We start from the raw sequence: 17281 nt of genomic DNA on the forward strand, positions 1-17281 counted from the left end.
CACCTTAAACTGAGTCTGTTCTTTTGAATCCATGGCCTGTGGACTTGCCTGAATGAGCAGTTCACCTGCTCCTCAACCAAACCAAACCAGTCTCAGGACTGGCAAGTTAATAAGAAAGCAAAATCATATATAGGGTCTAAGAGTTGCCCTATCAGTAAAATTGAACGAGTAAACCAAGAGGCAGAGAGAGCCAACATGATTTTTTATAGACACTTATATACCCAGCAAAGCATAATGAAGAAGAGCAACCTCTGCCTCTAGCTGGGCAATAACAAGAGTGTCATTGTTGAGCTCCTTAGAGTCATAGCTGTAGACTTAAAGATAGTAATCCTTTTTCCTATTATTTTGTAGGACCAAAAAAAGTGAATCAAAAATATGTTGGGTTTTTTTTTCCTCAGGAATCTTAATTGCTTATAGAACCTTGTGAGACTTTATTCTTAAATAAAGCTGAAATACACAGAAGCATGTGGCAGGGGAAATATGGGCTTTCAATGCACAATAGAAAATCAGGAAACACGTGAACCTGAGAACAATAACAGATTGCAGCAGGATAGAGGCCAGACGTGGAAATGACTAGGACCCTTTTAGGGATTGTTCAATCCATCTCTCTGGCTTCTCAAACGTGTGTGCTACAGACAGTTCAGAAATGGTCTCCAATGTTTCATACATATAGGAGTGTTAAATGGCAAAAGGCTGCCTTAAAAATCACAGGTAATGTCCATACCAGCAGCAGTGTTTGCAGCCTGACATTTCAGCAGCTTTCTCCAAGTTAGTGTATTGACATACAAATTGAATGAAAGAATTTCCACCACCTTCTTTACAAAGGTGAATTTTATATTATGTCACTTATTAGGTTATTTGATGGCATGAGATGTAGCCACAGAAATTTCATTATAAACTATGTCCTTAATTGCTCCGCTTTCACTTTCCAAAAATTGAGTTATATATTAAAATAGTTTCCATTTTTTTAAAAAAAGCAAATACTGCTTCCATGGTAGCCAGGGTTTTTATACTAGAGAAAATTGCTATTAAGAACTAATGCTTCCCTGTGAAAACAGGATTCCAGCTCTGTGGGAATTATTATGTGGAGTACTGGAGACTGATTTAAGAAGTTTTTTGTTCAGCTGCAGCACAAGCCCAGGCCCACCTGCTGGGAACTGGAATGGGCCACAGGAACTGTAGCCATTGTCACCAAAAGAAGTGTGAACCCACAGCCTTCAGCCCCTAAATTCTCAAGATGGTGTCCTCATCCTATTAAACCCAATAGCAAAATTTCTTTAGGCTGCAGTAAAGGCAAAGCTTTTCCACAATTGCCATATGACATGGAGAACATTTAGTGTTTCACTATTGGCTGGTACATCCGATTCTTTGTGTCATTGTTTGAAAAAACATTTTCCCCAACAGCAAGACACGTCCTGCCCCCATCAGTTACACTGGTCAGATGTTCCTGAGGATTGCTGTAAAAGTCACCTATTGAAACATTCAGAGCTAAAAGAATTTCCTCCACTTTCCTTTAAAAGAAAAGGTATATGTGGGGGAATTACCACCAGAGAAACCAGTCTCCATTTAGCATCTCTACATTTCAGGGTTCACCTACCACTGATTGTATTTTAATCTTCCTTTATTGTTGTTTACATCCTTCTAGCTGGACCCTCATTTTTTGACCTGCCTGTGGCTCTGACTGCTCTCATTACTGTATGTTATTCCTCTATCTGCTCTTGTAATAAATCTCTTTTTCATTTAGTGTGTTCTATTAAGTTTATGAATGGCATGGATCCTTCCTCTTCTAAACAACAAATGGACTTCAGTAATTGGAAATATGACAGGAGGAAGTAGGCAGAGGGCAAACTATGTAAGAAAAATACCTGTGGGAAGATAGGAATCATCTGACTTCTGAACTGATTTTTTACAGGGCTAGACATCAAAAAATTTCTCTCCACAAGTGAAAGTATTTCTGCTATTTATATTTAATCATTCTTGTTGAATCGTTTTTGCTTGATGAAAGAGTATTTTATACATAAAGCTAGTCAAAAAAGAAAATTTCCCTGGAATTTTTTACCTTCTCATTAAAAAGAAAAAGAAAAAAAAAAAAAAACCAAAAAACAAAGCAAAACAAACAAAAAACCAAAGCAAAACAAAAACAAAACAAACAAAAACCAAACTAAACAACAACAACAACCAAAACAAAACAAAAACAAAAAAACAAAAAACAAACAAACAAAACCACAACCCAACAAAAAACCCAAAAACCCCAAACAAAAAAACCCAGACTATTTTCTCAGAGAGGTATTTGTTTAACATTTCACCTGTGGTACATTTTGTTTTAACAAAACCATACCAAGATGTGTCATGTCAGTTTGCTTTGATATTCAGTCAAATGCATCCTTCCATTTCAGTGAGCTGCAGTGACATATCAGAAGAGATGTGGTCTAGAAAGGAACCTGGCTCATAACATTAAATTTGAGTAGAAGAATGTTCTAAACACCTCTGCTGTGATAACCTATGTCCATATCAAACCTTTCAGTAACAGTCAGAATTTTGTGTGTTTATTTTTGCTTGTTAAAAGTCAACATCTTTTTACTGGAAGTTGGAACTTAACAAAATGGTGCTCTCCTGTGCAGGGCCAAGAGTTGGATCCTTGCAACTCAAAATATTCTGTGAAAAGATTACTTTATCAATTTGTATTGTAAGTTTCAACTGCTATAATGGCAGTAGGAACATGAATAATAGAGGGACTCAGAGAACATCTGTGACCATGAAATACAATCATAAGATATATCTGATCAAGGATTACTTGAAAAGATTTATATATTATGTAGACTTCATCTGCTACAGACAAAAATGTTTAAAATGTTTCAGCAGGAGTCAAGTGTCCTCTTGAGGAAAACATCTTTAATGATGTTGCAGTAGAAACATCTGCCAGGATTAATAAAGGTATAAATGAAAAGGTTAATTTTAAATATAAAGACAAGAACAGCCTTTCTTTCTTCCTGAAGGGTCATATTCAGTTAAAGTGGGAAATGTCATCTTTATAGGAGGTCTTCCATATTTAATAGACAAAAAAAGGCAAAATTTTAAGTGAAAGCAGTTTAACAGAGAAGTCATGGCTTTCCTCCCTTTTCTCATTTTCTGCTGAGTTAGCCTGAAATTCTTCTGGGAGGGACTGCACATCCCTCCAAGGGGCTAACCTTGGGAATTCATGGAGAAATCACAGTAGATTTTTTAAACAATTTTTTCTGTTTGTTCAAGACAAATTCACTTCGCTGTTCTACTTGCACAGAGTTGGAGACTTTCAGGCAAAATTAATTTGAACAAGTGATACTTGTATTAGCTATGCTATGAGCCATGCAGTTAATATATTACTTTGTGGAGAGGTCTTGCTTGGTTGGTATTGCAGCACTGTTCAGCATGACTTTTCTGAGGATGTGCCTTGTAAAGATCAATTATTGGAGTGAAACAATACAGCACAATTCCTGACCTCCACTGGTACTCACCAGCACAATCAAATCCACTTCCTCGGTAGCCCCGTTTACATTTGCACTGGAAGGATCCTTGTGTGTTGAGGCACTCTGCATGGAGGTTGCACCCGTGTGTATTTGTCACACATTCATTTACATCTGGGGAAAGATACAAACACTTCAGTGAAAACTGTGGTGAAACCTAAAGGTCCTGACAGCCTGTTTGTGCCACTCATCACTTTCCAGGTACTGTAAGCACTAATGTTAGACCAAGAAAGTGCAGTGACCATCAGAGGCAGAAGAATTCACACTAGGAGAGAATGCTTGGTGTCAGCTCCAAATGCAGAGATGCTGGTGTATGCATCCATGGAAAATGTAGAGCATCCCAGTAAAGACAAGGTGAATGCAGGGATTTTCTAACTGAGAACAGGATTCCAACTCTAGGTTGTACATACTCTTCTATTAACAAAATGCACAAGGCACCAAGACATTTTAATTGTGACATCAATTAAAAAAGAGCTCACCAAAACATTCTCACTCTTTCAATCACTGTAGAAAGATTGCAATGGAAAGTAACCCTGAGCATACCAAGATTATCAAAATTTTTAATCTACCTCTCACATTCCAGCATATACATGATGCTGCATGAAAAAAGGTATAAAAAGGAAAATTCAGTAGAAAATACTATATTCAACTCACAGCAAAATGTACAGGCACCAAGAATATTTGGTTTTGCTCTGTTACAAAGATGTTTCTGATTTATCCCACATGAGGGAGTCATGTTGGTGCACAAATGTTTATATACCACTCACATTTTATCCAGATTGCATCATTTTTAGCAGCTGACAGGTCCTCTTATAATGTAAGTCAGCAAACAAACAAGTAGAAGGAAGACTGACTCAAAAGTCTGGTGTGTCTGAAAGTGAGATTTAGGTTTGCAAATGAAATCCTGACTACTGAGACCTTTCCATTTCTTCCCCAGTGCACACATATTGTATGAGAAAAGAAAATATTTTTTCCACTTGAAGTTTCTCAGAGTTTGCAGACATGAAATGCAAACTTGAGCCTCCAAACCTGCCTTATCATCTGCCTCCCACCCATCACTTCTAATATCCATTAAATATAAACAAATCCCATTAATCCTCTTTTTTATGCACCTATAGTAGTTCCAACCCTTCCAGTTGCTTGTGTAGTCAACAGCTTGAACAATACTCCTGCAGCATCTGCTGCAGTAATTTATACTTTGCTGTCCTTCCAGAATTCAGCTAATGGACTGAAACAGGAGTTTTGACATTTGTTTTAACACCTGAGTATGTCAAGATAACTTTTTCACTATATTTATTTTTGTTAGGGAGAAACTTTGTCATGCAACAGAAACCTGAAAAGTAATTGAAACCTGCTATTTTCATACTTTTTTTCCCCCAAGTTCTGTACAAACCACCCAAATAACTGTCTTTAGAGTCATGAAGGCACTTACTTCACATTCTTCAATACTGACATGAAAAAAAGAAAATAAATATAGAGGGACTGCTTATTCAGCACAGTTTGAAACCAAGACAACAAAAAATGGTTCTTTAAATAAACCTTTACCCGAAGTACACTTTTGTTTAGTCAACAGCAGCCAACTTTTAACAAACTAGTGCACATCTTGACTTGGCACAATGAGGCAATTTAAATTGTCACTGCCAGTGATCCAGTTTTTTATAAGGCTACAGAAAAAAAAAAAAAAAAAAAAAAAAGAGAAAAAGTCCCATCAAGAATATTCTTAGTTGACATCTTTTTCCCATTTCTGAGGCAGCATCCCCAGGACAGGCCAATTTGCTGGAGTCAACAACAAGGAAGATTCCCACAGAGGTGGGAATAAAAGGAATGAAGAAGGAACACCCATGGGTTAGCTCTTACCTACACAGTTGTAGCGGCCACTGGTGTATTTTAGTTCATAACCCAGCTGGCACTTGCAGTAGAAGCTTCCAAAGGTGTTGACGCACCTGCGGTTGTACGAGCAGACAGCTTGGCCAGTGGAGCACTCATCAATATCTGCAGCAGGAGAAGGGATACTGGTCAGATCCATGAGAGGGTAAAATGGAGAAAAACTCACTGGGATTTGCATGGCAATGATTTGGTCTTGGCTATCACAAAAAAGCTTGATAAATAAGTCTTATAATTTCACATTTGGTGATGGCTTTCACATGTGTTCTTATGAGTGAAGCAGTAAAATGTGAACTAACTTTTTGGAAGAACACAGCACCAACTATTACAAGCAATGATTTCTTAATCACAGGAAACTCACAGGTAATGTTGAGGCTTCTGGAGAAAAATTGAGACGCTTGTATTGTGGGTCATCACAATAACAGAAAGCCCCATCCAAACAAAATGCCCAAATCCTATAACACATTATGTCAGCAGGGCAACTTCCTGCAGGCAAAGCACTGAAATTAATGGCCTTAATACTAATAGGGAGAAACTGAATCTGTTAAAGTCATGTCAAAACACTGAACTATTTTTACTGGGGATGAGAGTTTTCTAAATAATTACATGGCCAATAGTTCAAGAAAAATTATTTTTAAAAAGTATGAAAAGTTTACATCACACTGACAGTAACAAGAAGCATTATCTAAGCTGGCGAGGAGGGTTAATTACTTCCTAACCTTTCCCCAGAATCTTATGGCTTTGAGCATCCTGCAGAAAGAAGCTGAGAGTGAGCTCTTTAACCATACCAATGCATGTCCTTCCATTTGGTCCCAGCTGAAGGCCACCTGATGGACAGAGGCACTGCACCTGTCCTTTGACTTCTTCACATCCATATTGGCAATTCACCATGGCACATGTTCTAGAACCTGAAAACAGTATTTAAAATAACAAGAAGAGCAAAATTCTAGGCTGGAATCACACAATTTTAAGTTAGATAGGAATGAACACAGAAATTAATCAGAACAACAAAAATCCATTCATTATAAATAAAGCTGTTTATACATTAACATATAAAAAATTCAGGAGTCCATGAGGTATTTTCTACAAACAAAACTCTTGTCACCAAAAAACTAGAAGCTTGCCCAGCTCTGAAAAATCAGGTTGGCAAAAAAGCAGAATGTTTTCCATTTCATGCTGGCTTAAAGACAAAGAAAATAGGTAAAAATACCTATTTTCACAAGTTTAGATAAGCCTTAGATCATACAGCAAATGTTTGCAAGAACAGTTTTCATCAACTGACAAAAGCATATTGAAACAGATAAAATAAATCAGTTGTGGAGCACAGAAAGGTAAAGCAAGGAATAATGGCATGAAATTCAGTACAGTAAAAAGTAATCTGTATTGGTGCTTTGCTTGAATACATTTGGTCATCCTTATTCAACAGATGAACTGGCCTGACTATACACTGAGATCATACTAGCTGTTTTTCATCTGCAGCAACACTATCAAAGAGTTTTACTTCTATCAGGACCAAAACACCTCTGAAGACCAAAACATAAGTATGACCTAGTTTACTTTACCTAGGATATACCAAATAGGAAGCCTCTTTCAGCTGTGACAGTACCAAAGAGCCAGGGCAAAGACCCCATCCCGAATAAGCTAAATCTGTTCATCACAAGAAGAAAATCTACTGGGATTAAATGTGATTAGAAGATTTTGGTGTGCCTGTTCCATCAGCTCTATTACTTACTTGCACATGTGCCATCTGGCATGAGCATGTACCCATTGAGACAATAGCACTTGTAGCTGCCATGTGTGTTCATACATCTGTGCTCACAGGGACGTGGCTTCAGTCCACATTCATTCAGATCTGCAGAAGTCATTGGAACGGAGTGAGTGCTGGGCTTTTATACATATATTCATGCATATAGGTGGATAATGTTGCCTAATGTGTGGAGTTCCCCAGAGTGAAATTGTCTGGATGGAAAATAAGCCAGCTCCTTGCAAGATGAGAGTTTAGCAGACCATCTGGCTGAAAGAATGCTAGTAAAACCAACTTACACAAACCTCTACACTTGAAAAATTAATGCAAACTCTGGCCACATCTGGCAGCTTGTTAGGAAGAAGTGGAGGGGTGGAGAAAATTGTAGCTAATCTTTTTTTGGGAGTGTTTTTAATGGATTTTTTCTGATTCTAGCCCTCCAGTTGACCTCTGTATTTGAAAGGCAAAAATATGAGACTAAGAACAGCAAAACTGTTTGAGATGAAGTGAAACAAAGATTTTTACTTTAATTTTTCTACTGCTACACAGCTACACACTGGCACCAAGGTTATCAGCAACAGAAATGAAATACAATATATTATAATAATTATGTGACTTTAAAAAGATCTCAAAAATCTCAAAATCATGAGAATAAAACATCCTAAATCCTTCTCAAAATCCAGGATTTAAAGGCTTTTCAGAAACTAAATCAATTTCAAGTTCCCAACATCTGTCCTTCACAGGGAGAAAATGAGAATTCTAAAACATTTATTTGTGGGGTATAGGGTGAGCAGTACTGACAATGATATTTGGCCTATGACAAAGGGAAAACGTCTGTGTTTTTTACTTCCATGACCTGACACCTCTACCTCTTGAAATCTTGTAATGATTAGTAAATAGACAGAACTCATTTACAGAATGCACCAGCATATGCAGCCCATTCAGTATGTGTTTAACAGCACATATGACTGATAATATATTTTCAGTAAAGATGCAGCTCTCCAGGCAAGCACTGAGCTTGTGCAACTCCACTTCTAATGGAAGAAGCATCTGCTCTTGTGCCATACCCTGAACAACACAGGAACCTCTAGGCCATTGAAAGCATAAACTTTGTTGGAGATGCCCAAGTGTTTGTTACAGCTCAGTCCAGGGAAGAGAGAGGGTTGCATTGTATTACTCTCACAGGGTCTGTTTGAAAAAGGACAACCTGCCTGCTTGCAAATCACACTGGATTTTTGTGCTACTGTGACTCCACTAAATAACTAAAACTCTCTTAACAAAGAAACTAGAGAGCAAACTGGAGAACAAAAGTTATTCCACTTAGACCATACATTTTCAAAAGTGCTTATCTGCACCTATCTCTCACAATGCACAGATAGCATACACAGCTCTAAAAAAGAACATATAGAGATAAGGCTAATTTAGCTCAGACTTGGTGGCAGACTAATACAGTGCCCTTATCTCTGTTATTTTAGTTAGCTCCTGTTGAGCTTGCTCAGCAGGACATTCTGCTGTAAGGACAGACCAAGGCTACATCTGCTCGTAAATTATAAGTGGGTATTAGCACTCCTGGCTGATGGAACATGACCATCTATACAGTTGGACTGTTGAAACAAACAGCTCTTGGACACTTCTGGCCTGTACCAGCCACCACCTCACTGAAAAAATCCTGGCCATGCTTCAGAAGGTAGAAAAGCCCAGGAGCTAACAGGGAATTTGCATGTTTAGGTCTGTGCAGTGCTTCCTCCAAGCCTCAGTCTCTGAACCTACTGAAGTGCACAGAACTGATCAGATTGCCTGTGGAGAGTATGTCAAATGCACGTGGAGTTACTGCACAGAAAACACCTAAAAGTTGAGGGCTTCTCTCTTGCCTTTTAGTAACATTTAAGCTGCCAAACAATTTCTGAGGTTAAACATCTGCATTTAGAGGCTGAAGTTGTAAGTGGTACTTATTTATCTGTTACATATAACCACAGCTGCTGTTTCCCTTTCCTCTCTAGTGGTTTAACTTCCGAGGATTTAACTTCTTTCCCTGTGAGAAACAGCATAAGATGGATTTTTCCAAAATGTCTAATAGCACATCTTTAGGGCATATTGTTGGAAAGATACTGTGCAATAAATGGGTGGTTTTGAGTATAAAAAATGTGTGTTTAGCATGTCAATGCAGTATTTTCAAGCAAAGTCTGCAGGAGCTTAGGAAGGCAGCAAGGACAGACCCAGTCATTTGTGTGGCCTTTATGTCATGTTTCCATCATAACACCTACAGTTCACTAATCTGCCTCTCCATGCACAGTGACCTGCTCCTTTCATCTGATCCAAGACAGGGGTCTCATATTTTGGAACAGAAAAAAAAAAAAAGCTGAGTTCTCACCAATGTGTTAACTGAAATATTTCCATGTCAAATTCAAAGTTTCTGGGGGGAAAATGGTGCATTTAAATTTTCTGAAAATGAAATTCTAAGGATTCCCAATGGTGGTAGGAAATACTATCAGCATATACAAACAGCCCAGGCAGATTGATAAATACGTGTCTACCATACAATTGCATGTCTTTCTGACTAGAAGGTTAGTTTAAAAAGAAACATGGGCTGCTTGTTAAGAAAATAACACAGGTTCTGGAATTGTTCCATCTCTTCTGATACCTTCCTATATAATCCCTCCATGCCTTATTCCTCTAACCATAAAAATGACAGTTTGCCCTTGTCATCAGCCCATAGGAGATATTCAATGCATGTTCAAACTTTTTGTCTGTTGAAGGAGGCTTAGAGCTTGCCTGGGATGCTGGAGATGCAAAAGCCTTAAATCCTTATGTTCTTCTACATAAACAAGAAAACATCCGGATTTACTGCTTTGGAAGGTGACAAAAACCATAGTACAAGAGAAGGAAACAGAAAACCAACAGTCCCCTTTCTGGAGCATCTGCACAAACCTTGATTACAGGTTTTCCCTGTAAATCCAGGGAAACATTTGCATTTGTTTGGTCCCATGCACTCGCCATACTTGCAACCATGTCCACAGGTAGCTGGTAGAGTCAGGCAGAGAAAGGAGAGAGAAAAATAAAAAGTTAGAAATATTTTATTTCAGCACTTTTGCCCTACTTAATTGCCTAAAAGGTTCTGCCCAAGTTCAGAATCCTCCATACCTCTTCCTCTAGTCTGAGCACAGTAACTACTGATTAGCACTTTATTTGGGCTTGAGAATAGTGGCATTAACATGAATTGCAAGAATTTGGTTATTTCCAGGTTTGTAAAGACAAAAGGTCTCCCCCTCCTTTTTTTATTTTTTTTTATTTTTTTCTTTCTGTCTGCAATGCTTAAAATTCACATTTAGTTTTGTACTCTTGTGTTTTTCCTTTTTCTAGGAAGCCTATGTGAGAAGCAGCTGGCCAGCAGCTTGAATTGCTATGCTTGGCATCTGGAGTAGGAAAGAGGCAACAGCACTCTCCTAGAGCCAAAGGAGACACATAATCCTGTAGCAGTTTACAGTCTTGGATCTCCTCAGTTACAGCTGAGGAGCGTGTCTATCCCATGGTGGAACATCCAGAGCACATCTGTCATCAGGCAACTGTCCTTACCACACATCCCAGCAAGTATAACTGCATCAGGTTTACAATAATTTGAGAGGACTATATTTAACCTGGATGCACTAAAGAGCAACTCTAAATCCTTTGGATCATCAATCAGAAATTAAATGCTGACTTTTATAAGCCTTAAGGCTCCTGAAATGACTCTAATTGTCAGCATGGGGGTTATTCAGGAAGAGCAAACCAAACATGAATTTATATCAGGACTACTTCTGAGGAAACAGTTAAAGAGTGTGCACCAGAATGTGAATCTCGATTCCTTATGTAGTTAAGCTGATCTGCAAACTATAGGAAAGTTTAGCTACTATATAGCAAAATTAATATTAAAATTCATTTTTCTGAATTTTATCTTTAATGTAGGGAAAAGTATCTTCCCTACATTAACAGATACATTCAGATGTACTGCAGGTACTAACTCTGCAGATTGAGGCATTTTTCAACATTTCTTCCAGCCCTGAATGCAACATGGCAGACTGCAAGACCAACTTTTTCCCCTGGGATCCAAAACATCCCTCCTTGGGATGTTCTCCCATGGACGGACACATTTCTCTGCTGTAACTGAGGAGATGCAAGACTGCAAAAGACCAGCTTGTAGTGTTAGCACTGAAGCAGAGAAAAACACCACATCTGGATTTACAATGCAGAATTACATTATAAATGGTTTAAAGTAATTTGCCAAAGAACAGTATTCAAACTTTATGAAAACCTACTGCTTTAAAACAAGACAACCTACTCCACTGGCTGATCAAAAGTTACATTTGCCAGTTATCTCTCCAAGTATTAATTTGCATCAAAACTAAAGTGCAATTAGGCAATGCAAGAAATACGAAAATAATCCCTTTTTCCCTTTTTAAAATGGCATATAATATATACAGAGCAGAGACATGTTAGCATCTTTCCCTTTTAGTATATAGATTTTCACCAATTCATTATTACATTAAGCCTTTCTAAAAATTCATTAGATATAAAAGGCCAAACTCTCTGGGACAACAGGTGTAACATCTGAAAAAGATTTATAAAACATGTATTTTATGATTTTGTTTTGTTTTGCCCAAGTACAATTGGAGAGATTCCACACTGCATTCTCCTTGGGATACGTAGACCTTTTACAAATTAGAAGTGTCTTAAGAGTCATTGCCTCTTCATTAGACAAATGATCCACAGACCAGAATGCTGGCTGGCTACCCAAGCTCAAGTCAGGGGCACTTCTTGCTTGAGTTTTACTTATATTTTTAGTAAGTTAAACACTTCTGGTTCTCAGAGGCTGTGTAATCTGAAGATAAAGGATACCAACTGATGTTAAATAATTTTAGGGGTCCTTATACAGCATTAGAAAACTGCATTTATGGCACGTACTCGACAGCTGTAACAGCATAGCCACTGACCAGGGCTGTGCAGGAGGTTAGAACAGATGGTGCCTTCTGGATCTAAGAATTTCTGAACATGTAAGTTATGTGTTATTTTACCCAAAGCTCTGCTTTTTTTGAGGAGGTGGTCTCTCAAGCATGTTTTATTCGCTTTCTCACAGAGTTAGGAGACTTCGCTCCTCAGAATTTTCCTTCTGTCACTTCTGGCAGGCATGTAAGAAACCTCCAAGTATACAGCAACAGAGAGGAAACAAACAGAAAATCAATGTTACCTTCACACTGGCCCTTGTTCTTCCTCCAGCCAGGACAGCAATCCAACCTGGAACCGTAGCGACACACCCCAGGCTGGCTCACAGCCCCCAGCTGCCCACGAGCCCTTGAGCTGTGTGAGGAAGGACAAACACTAGCTCCAGCAGGAAAATGCTCTAGTCCATACCTCTGCACACCCCTTTGTACAATTCTCTTATGTTTTATCCACTGTTAGGCATTTTCATTTCACCAAACCTATAGCAGTGTTCCTAGACAGGAATGCAAACTTGCGTTTGATCAGAGAAACTGGGATGATGGGAATGTTTCACCTGCAATAAATTAACGGTGCAAGGTAAACCCTTACTAATAAGAAACATGGCAAAGACAAAAAATACAGCAAGCTCCCTTGCTAGAATGAGTCATCCTAACATCAGTGAAGTCAATAGGGCTGCCTCAGTTTGTGTCACATGAACAACTGGATCGAATATATGATGCCACAACTGACAGCACTTCATCCATTCTTGGATGAGGAAAGAATGATTCTACAGAAAAGCATCTTGACAACATCAGTCAGCCCCATAGAGTCTATGTGACTTGCAGGCTCATAGGCACTGCACACATGCAAAATGATTGCATAAGTGCAGACATCCCAAGCATTCTGGTTGCATGAGACTCCCTGACCATATAAATTAATGTTAATTTCACCTGCCAATAATAAGCCCAGGGGGTTCAAAGTCATTGTGCAGATCAACAGCTGCAAGAGTTGGAAAACCTGCCATATTATTTGCCAAAATTATAAATCTAGTGGAAATCCACAATGGTGTAAATCTTCTAGACCTCCTCTGGGCTTCTATGAGTGCTGTGGCTTAAGTTCTTTCTCCCTCTGCTTGCTGTTACTTAAGTTGTCCACCACCACATACCTGTCCCCTTTATGAAATTCTTTTCTTTACCAAAATCCTCTATCCCCATTGCTTTATCCAAGTCATAATTTAAAACGCATTTTCTTCAAAGAGCCCAAAGTGTTGCTTTTGACTCAGAAAATTTCTTTTAGGTGAGAGCTTTATAGCAGGTGATTTGGGGTACTGAGGAGGGCAACACACTGCAACAGAAATCTCACAGTGGGAAAAAAATGGTGGGAAAAAGTAATCAGGCATGAACTTTTGCATTTTTTAGTCTGAGGCACAAAAAAGGTAATATTTTGTCACATTACAGGAGTGCTTTGCATGTATCCTCCTTCGCTTATCTGTACCAGTTGCACTCACATCAAAACAGTTCCTGCAAACATCACTGGGAAAACTAGTAGAACAAATCTATGCATACACTTCAAAGATACAAGATGCTACTCCAGAGTTTTCTTCAGTAGCTGAACCATTGGAACTAGAAGGGAGTTCAGAGGAAACACATAAGCTCTTGTATCTGAGGGATTCTGAACATAGAGATGGTCTTCATGTCACCTGGCAAGTAAAAAAGATTCAGTGCTAGACTGAAGCCACCCAACCTTTGCCATCAACCCAGTGATGTAGTTTAAAGAGTACAGGTATTTGTACATGAACGTCTTCAGACAGGTGGAAAAAGTGTATTGAACAGCTATAACCCCTCTGAGTGTGTTTGTGACAAATCAGCACCCTGCCTCTGCATCTACAGACAATAAAATAAACTTTTTCCATTTTGTTATTCACATGCTGCTGGCTTACATCACTTGCAAGTATACAAGTTAAAGAACATATGTTCTGCTTGCAGACTAGAAAGTAGCCTTGAATTCACCTGGATGGTAAATATACATTCTGCTTGCACCCCAGAAAATCCCTTTGAATGTATCTGGATAGTACTGTGACGGCCCTGGAAGGTTAAAATGCCTAAAGCCTGGAGGAAGAAGGATCTCATTCCTTTCCAAAAGCTACTCATTTCCACAGGAAAAACTGATTCAGTAATGCTTTATTTAATAATTTGCTTCAATATAAAAAAAAAGTCATAATATAGTATACAATATCGCTCAAGATTTCAGAACAAACTTTCCTTAAAACTGGGAAAAGTTCCATAAAGCTGCAAATTAAATTAACATAGCTGAACTATATAGATATTGTCCTGGACAAGGTCGAAAGACTTGTTCTAACTTCCACAAGCATCAAGAAAAAATTTACTTTTGGCAGAGGGAAAGATCAACTAGATCCCAAAATCTGGGAGGAAAACCAGTTTTGCCAGGTTAGTCCCTCTCAAACAAGAAGAATCAACACCCATCAGCTTAGATATTTTTATCAGGAGTTCAGCATTTTTGAAAAAGAAATTTAGAAAGAGAAGATTCTTTCAGGCAGGCAGACCCCTTCTGGAAGAAAGTCACATGAACCCTCCTGCATATTGGGCAAGAAGTAATGTAGACTGAAGGCACAGGGCACTTCTGATCCCTCCTTGTCTGATATCCCAGTAGGATTTCAGAGGGACTACCTAAAGTACCTCAGTGAGATGGCTGGACTTATCACAGTCTGCTCAGCCTGCAAAAAATTCCTGGCCTTGAAGAACCTGCAGCCAAAATATGTGACTGAAAAAGAAAGGCAAGAGAAGGCACACTGTGCAGGTCAGACCACAGCACAGATCAGTGGAAGAGTGGTGTCTGAAGAACTCTGTCCTCTGAGAGGCAGCACTGGTGCAAAACATAACAAGTGGCTACTTAGCAGTCCAGAGTGCCCAGGGAGAAGGAATTGATTTTGTGTGGCTGTGGTATTGCTGACAGCACTATGTGACATTTGGCAGAGAACAGTGAGGATGAATAGTAACCACAACAAGCCAGGGCCCTGAGTTGAGGTGACTGAAATAAAGAGCTGGCTGCATTAGCTGTCACAAGATTGTGGGAACCATCAGCACCATTTTAAACTAAGTGGGACTAAGTTTCACTGCTGTTGTAGCCTGTATTGTTGTTATGGTTTAGGAATGGTATTCCCCAAATCAGTCCCCCCACCAACACTCCCCACAACCACCCACCACCCTCTCTTGGGCCCCCAATTTCCCCTCACCCTCCCCCTTGCTTCAGGATGAAGTTTAGAATTGGAGACACAACAGGCAAAGATTGCAGGTTGAGGTAAGAACAATTTACTGGAAACAGCAATGAGATAAGGAAATGAACAGTAACAGCAACAATATGACAGAAGGTAGAAGAAACATTTCACACAAAAATACCCCAGTAATAGACTGGACAGGCTCCCTTCACCACGTTTTGTTGACTGGAAGGAACCCCTTCTTCTTGGAGGACAGTCCTTTTCCCCCTGCCCTCGACAATGGTGTGAGGTGGTACAGAATAACAAATGTGCCTTCTCCAAGACATAACAGCAGCTCTGGAGTTCCTGAACTTCCCGAGGACCTGACCACTCAACAGCCCCACATGTGCTGGAACAGCACACTGCCACTTGTTGAGGACAAACGTTTCCATTCACAGATCTAATATTAAAGAAATAAACCACCAAACATCTTGAAGGCTTCATATGCAGTTGCTGCTAATTTTCCCTTTATGAGCTATTCCCTTGCTGCAGCACTTCGGCTTCTGGAGAACGGGGAGAGGAGAGGGAACACTGGAATGGCTCGGTCTGGACTAAGTGGTTTTATGGATCCTCTCTCAAAATGTCCTTGTTTCCAAAGCATACCTGTCTCCACAGAACCCAGCATCCGTGATGACTGCCTGCTGGGGAAGGGCCGGTTATGCTGCAGACCAAGAATTGGAGGTGCTCACACCTTCCCACAGGCGGTGCCGCTGTTCCCCCATTGGGACCGCCACAGGGCAGGACTCCCCGGCTCCGGTGCGAGCACCTCGGGGAGCGGCTCCCTGCCCGCCGGAGCGCCCGGCCCGGGCGGGACCCGCGGACACCCCGCGGACACCCCGCGCACGGGGGAGCGCCCGGCACCCCGCCCCGGCCCCTCCCGCCCGTCCCGCTCACCTGTCCCCGGCGGCCAGCCCGGCGGCGAGCAGCACGGCCAGCAGGGCGCCTCCGGCCGCCGCCACCATCGCCCGGGCACGGGCGGTCCAGCTGTCCCTCTGGCCGTTCCTGGGTTGTCCCTCTGGCTGTCCCTGGGGCTGTCCCTGGGGCTGTCCCTCTGGCCGTCCCTCTGGCTGTCCCTCGGCGGCGCGGCGGCAGCACCGGGGCGCGGGCAGGCGGCGGACGGGCCGTATAACCGGGCGGGGCGGGGCGGACCCGCCTCCGGCCGCGCTCCCCCCGGGAGCCGGGGCGGGCAGGGACCGGGGCAGGGACCGGGGCAGGGACCGGGGCAGGGACCGGGGCAGGGACCGGGGCGGAGGAGCCGGGTGGTCCCGGCCGGAGCGGGCAGCTGGCCCGGGGCTGGCCGTGGAGAGGCCGTGATGCTCCCCCGGGAAAGCCGTGCCGCTCCAGTCCCGGGCCGCGGGTGTTTCCCCCGTGCCACAGCCCGGTGTCCCGCCGGCCCGGCCCCGCTGTGCCCCGAGGCAGCGCTGCGGTGGGCTTCCATCACCCGAAACTGCTTTGCCATCGAAAGCTTTCTAGGCTTTGCCACGCAGGATCATCCCTGAACAAACTTTTTTCAAGCTGCTAATTACTAGGGTATTAGGAAAAATCTTCTTTAGAAAAAAACTTCTGCCAAGTTGTTGACATCTGCTTCTGATCTCTTCAGACTTCGGAAAGTACAGGTGTTCCTCCAAAGTATATGTAAGTCACCTTGTAGAGAGGAGCAAAGCCAGAGGTACCAAAAGATGGCAAATTTAGCCCCAGGATTGAAATGACTTCTAATTAAAATTCAATCAATTTAAAAGAAACAAACTTGTGAAATACTGGTTTTGTGTTGCACAGGATGGTAAAGACGTTTTTGTCCCGGATGCTGGGCACAAAAGCCATTGTTGGTTTGCAGCTGTGCTGCTGTCTTTCTGAAATGCAGGAGCACCTTGAGACTCTCCAGCTCCCTACATTAGACTTGTCTTCCTGTATGGGAGGAGTAGT

General features: G+C 41.1%; 1 protein-coding gene across 1 annotated transcript in view; it reads right to left on the bottom strand.

The window, feature by feature from the left end:
* EGFL6 (EGF like domain multiple 6) overlaps positions 1-16529 on the bottom strand; it is a 31576-nt gene extending 15047 nt beyond the window's left edge. The window contains exons 1-7 of the mRNA XM_083855561.1: positions 16253-16529; positions 12353-12462; positions 10060-10152; positions 7120-7239; positions 6176-6295; positions 5361-5495; positions 3495-3617 (exon numbers count right to left, since the gene is read on the bottom strand). Of these exons, the coding sequence (XP_083711687.1) occupies positions 3495-3617; positions 5361-5495; positions 6176-6295; positions 7120-7239; positions 10060-10152; positions 12353-12462; positions 16253-16320 (769 nt within the window). The 5' untranslated portion in view covers positions 16321-16529. The remainder of the gene's footprint in view (positions 1-3494; positions 3618-5360; positions 5496-6175; positions 6296-7119; positions 7240-10059; positions 10153-12352; positions 12463-16252) is intronic.
* Positions 16530-17281: the final 752 nt, after the last annotated feature.

Source organism: Zosterops lateralis, assembly GCF_965231275.1.
Source record: "Zosterops lateralis genome assembly, chromosome: 2".
Lineage (NCBI taxonomy): Eukaryota > Metazoa > Chordata > Aves > Passeriformes > Zosteropidae > Zosterops > Zosterops lateralis.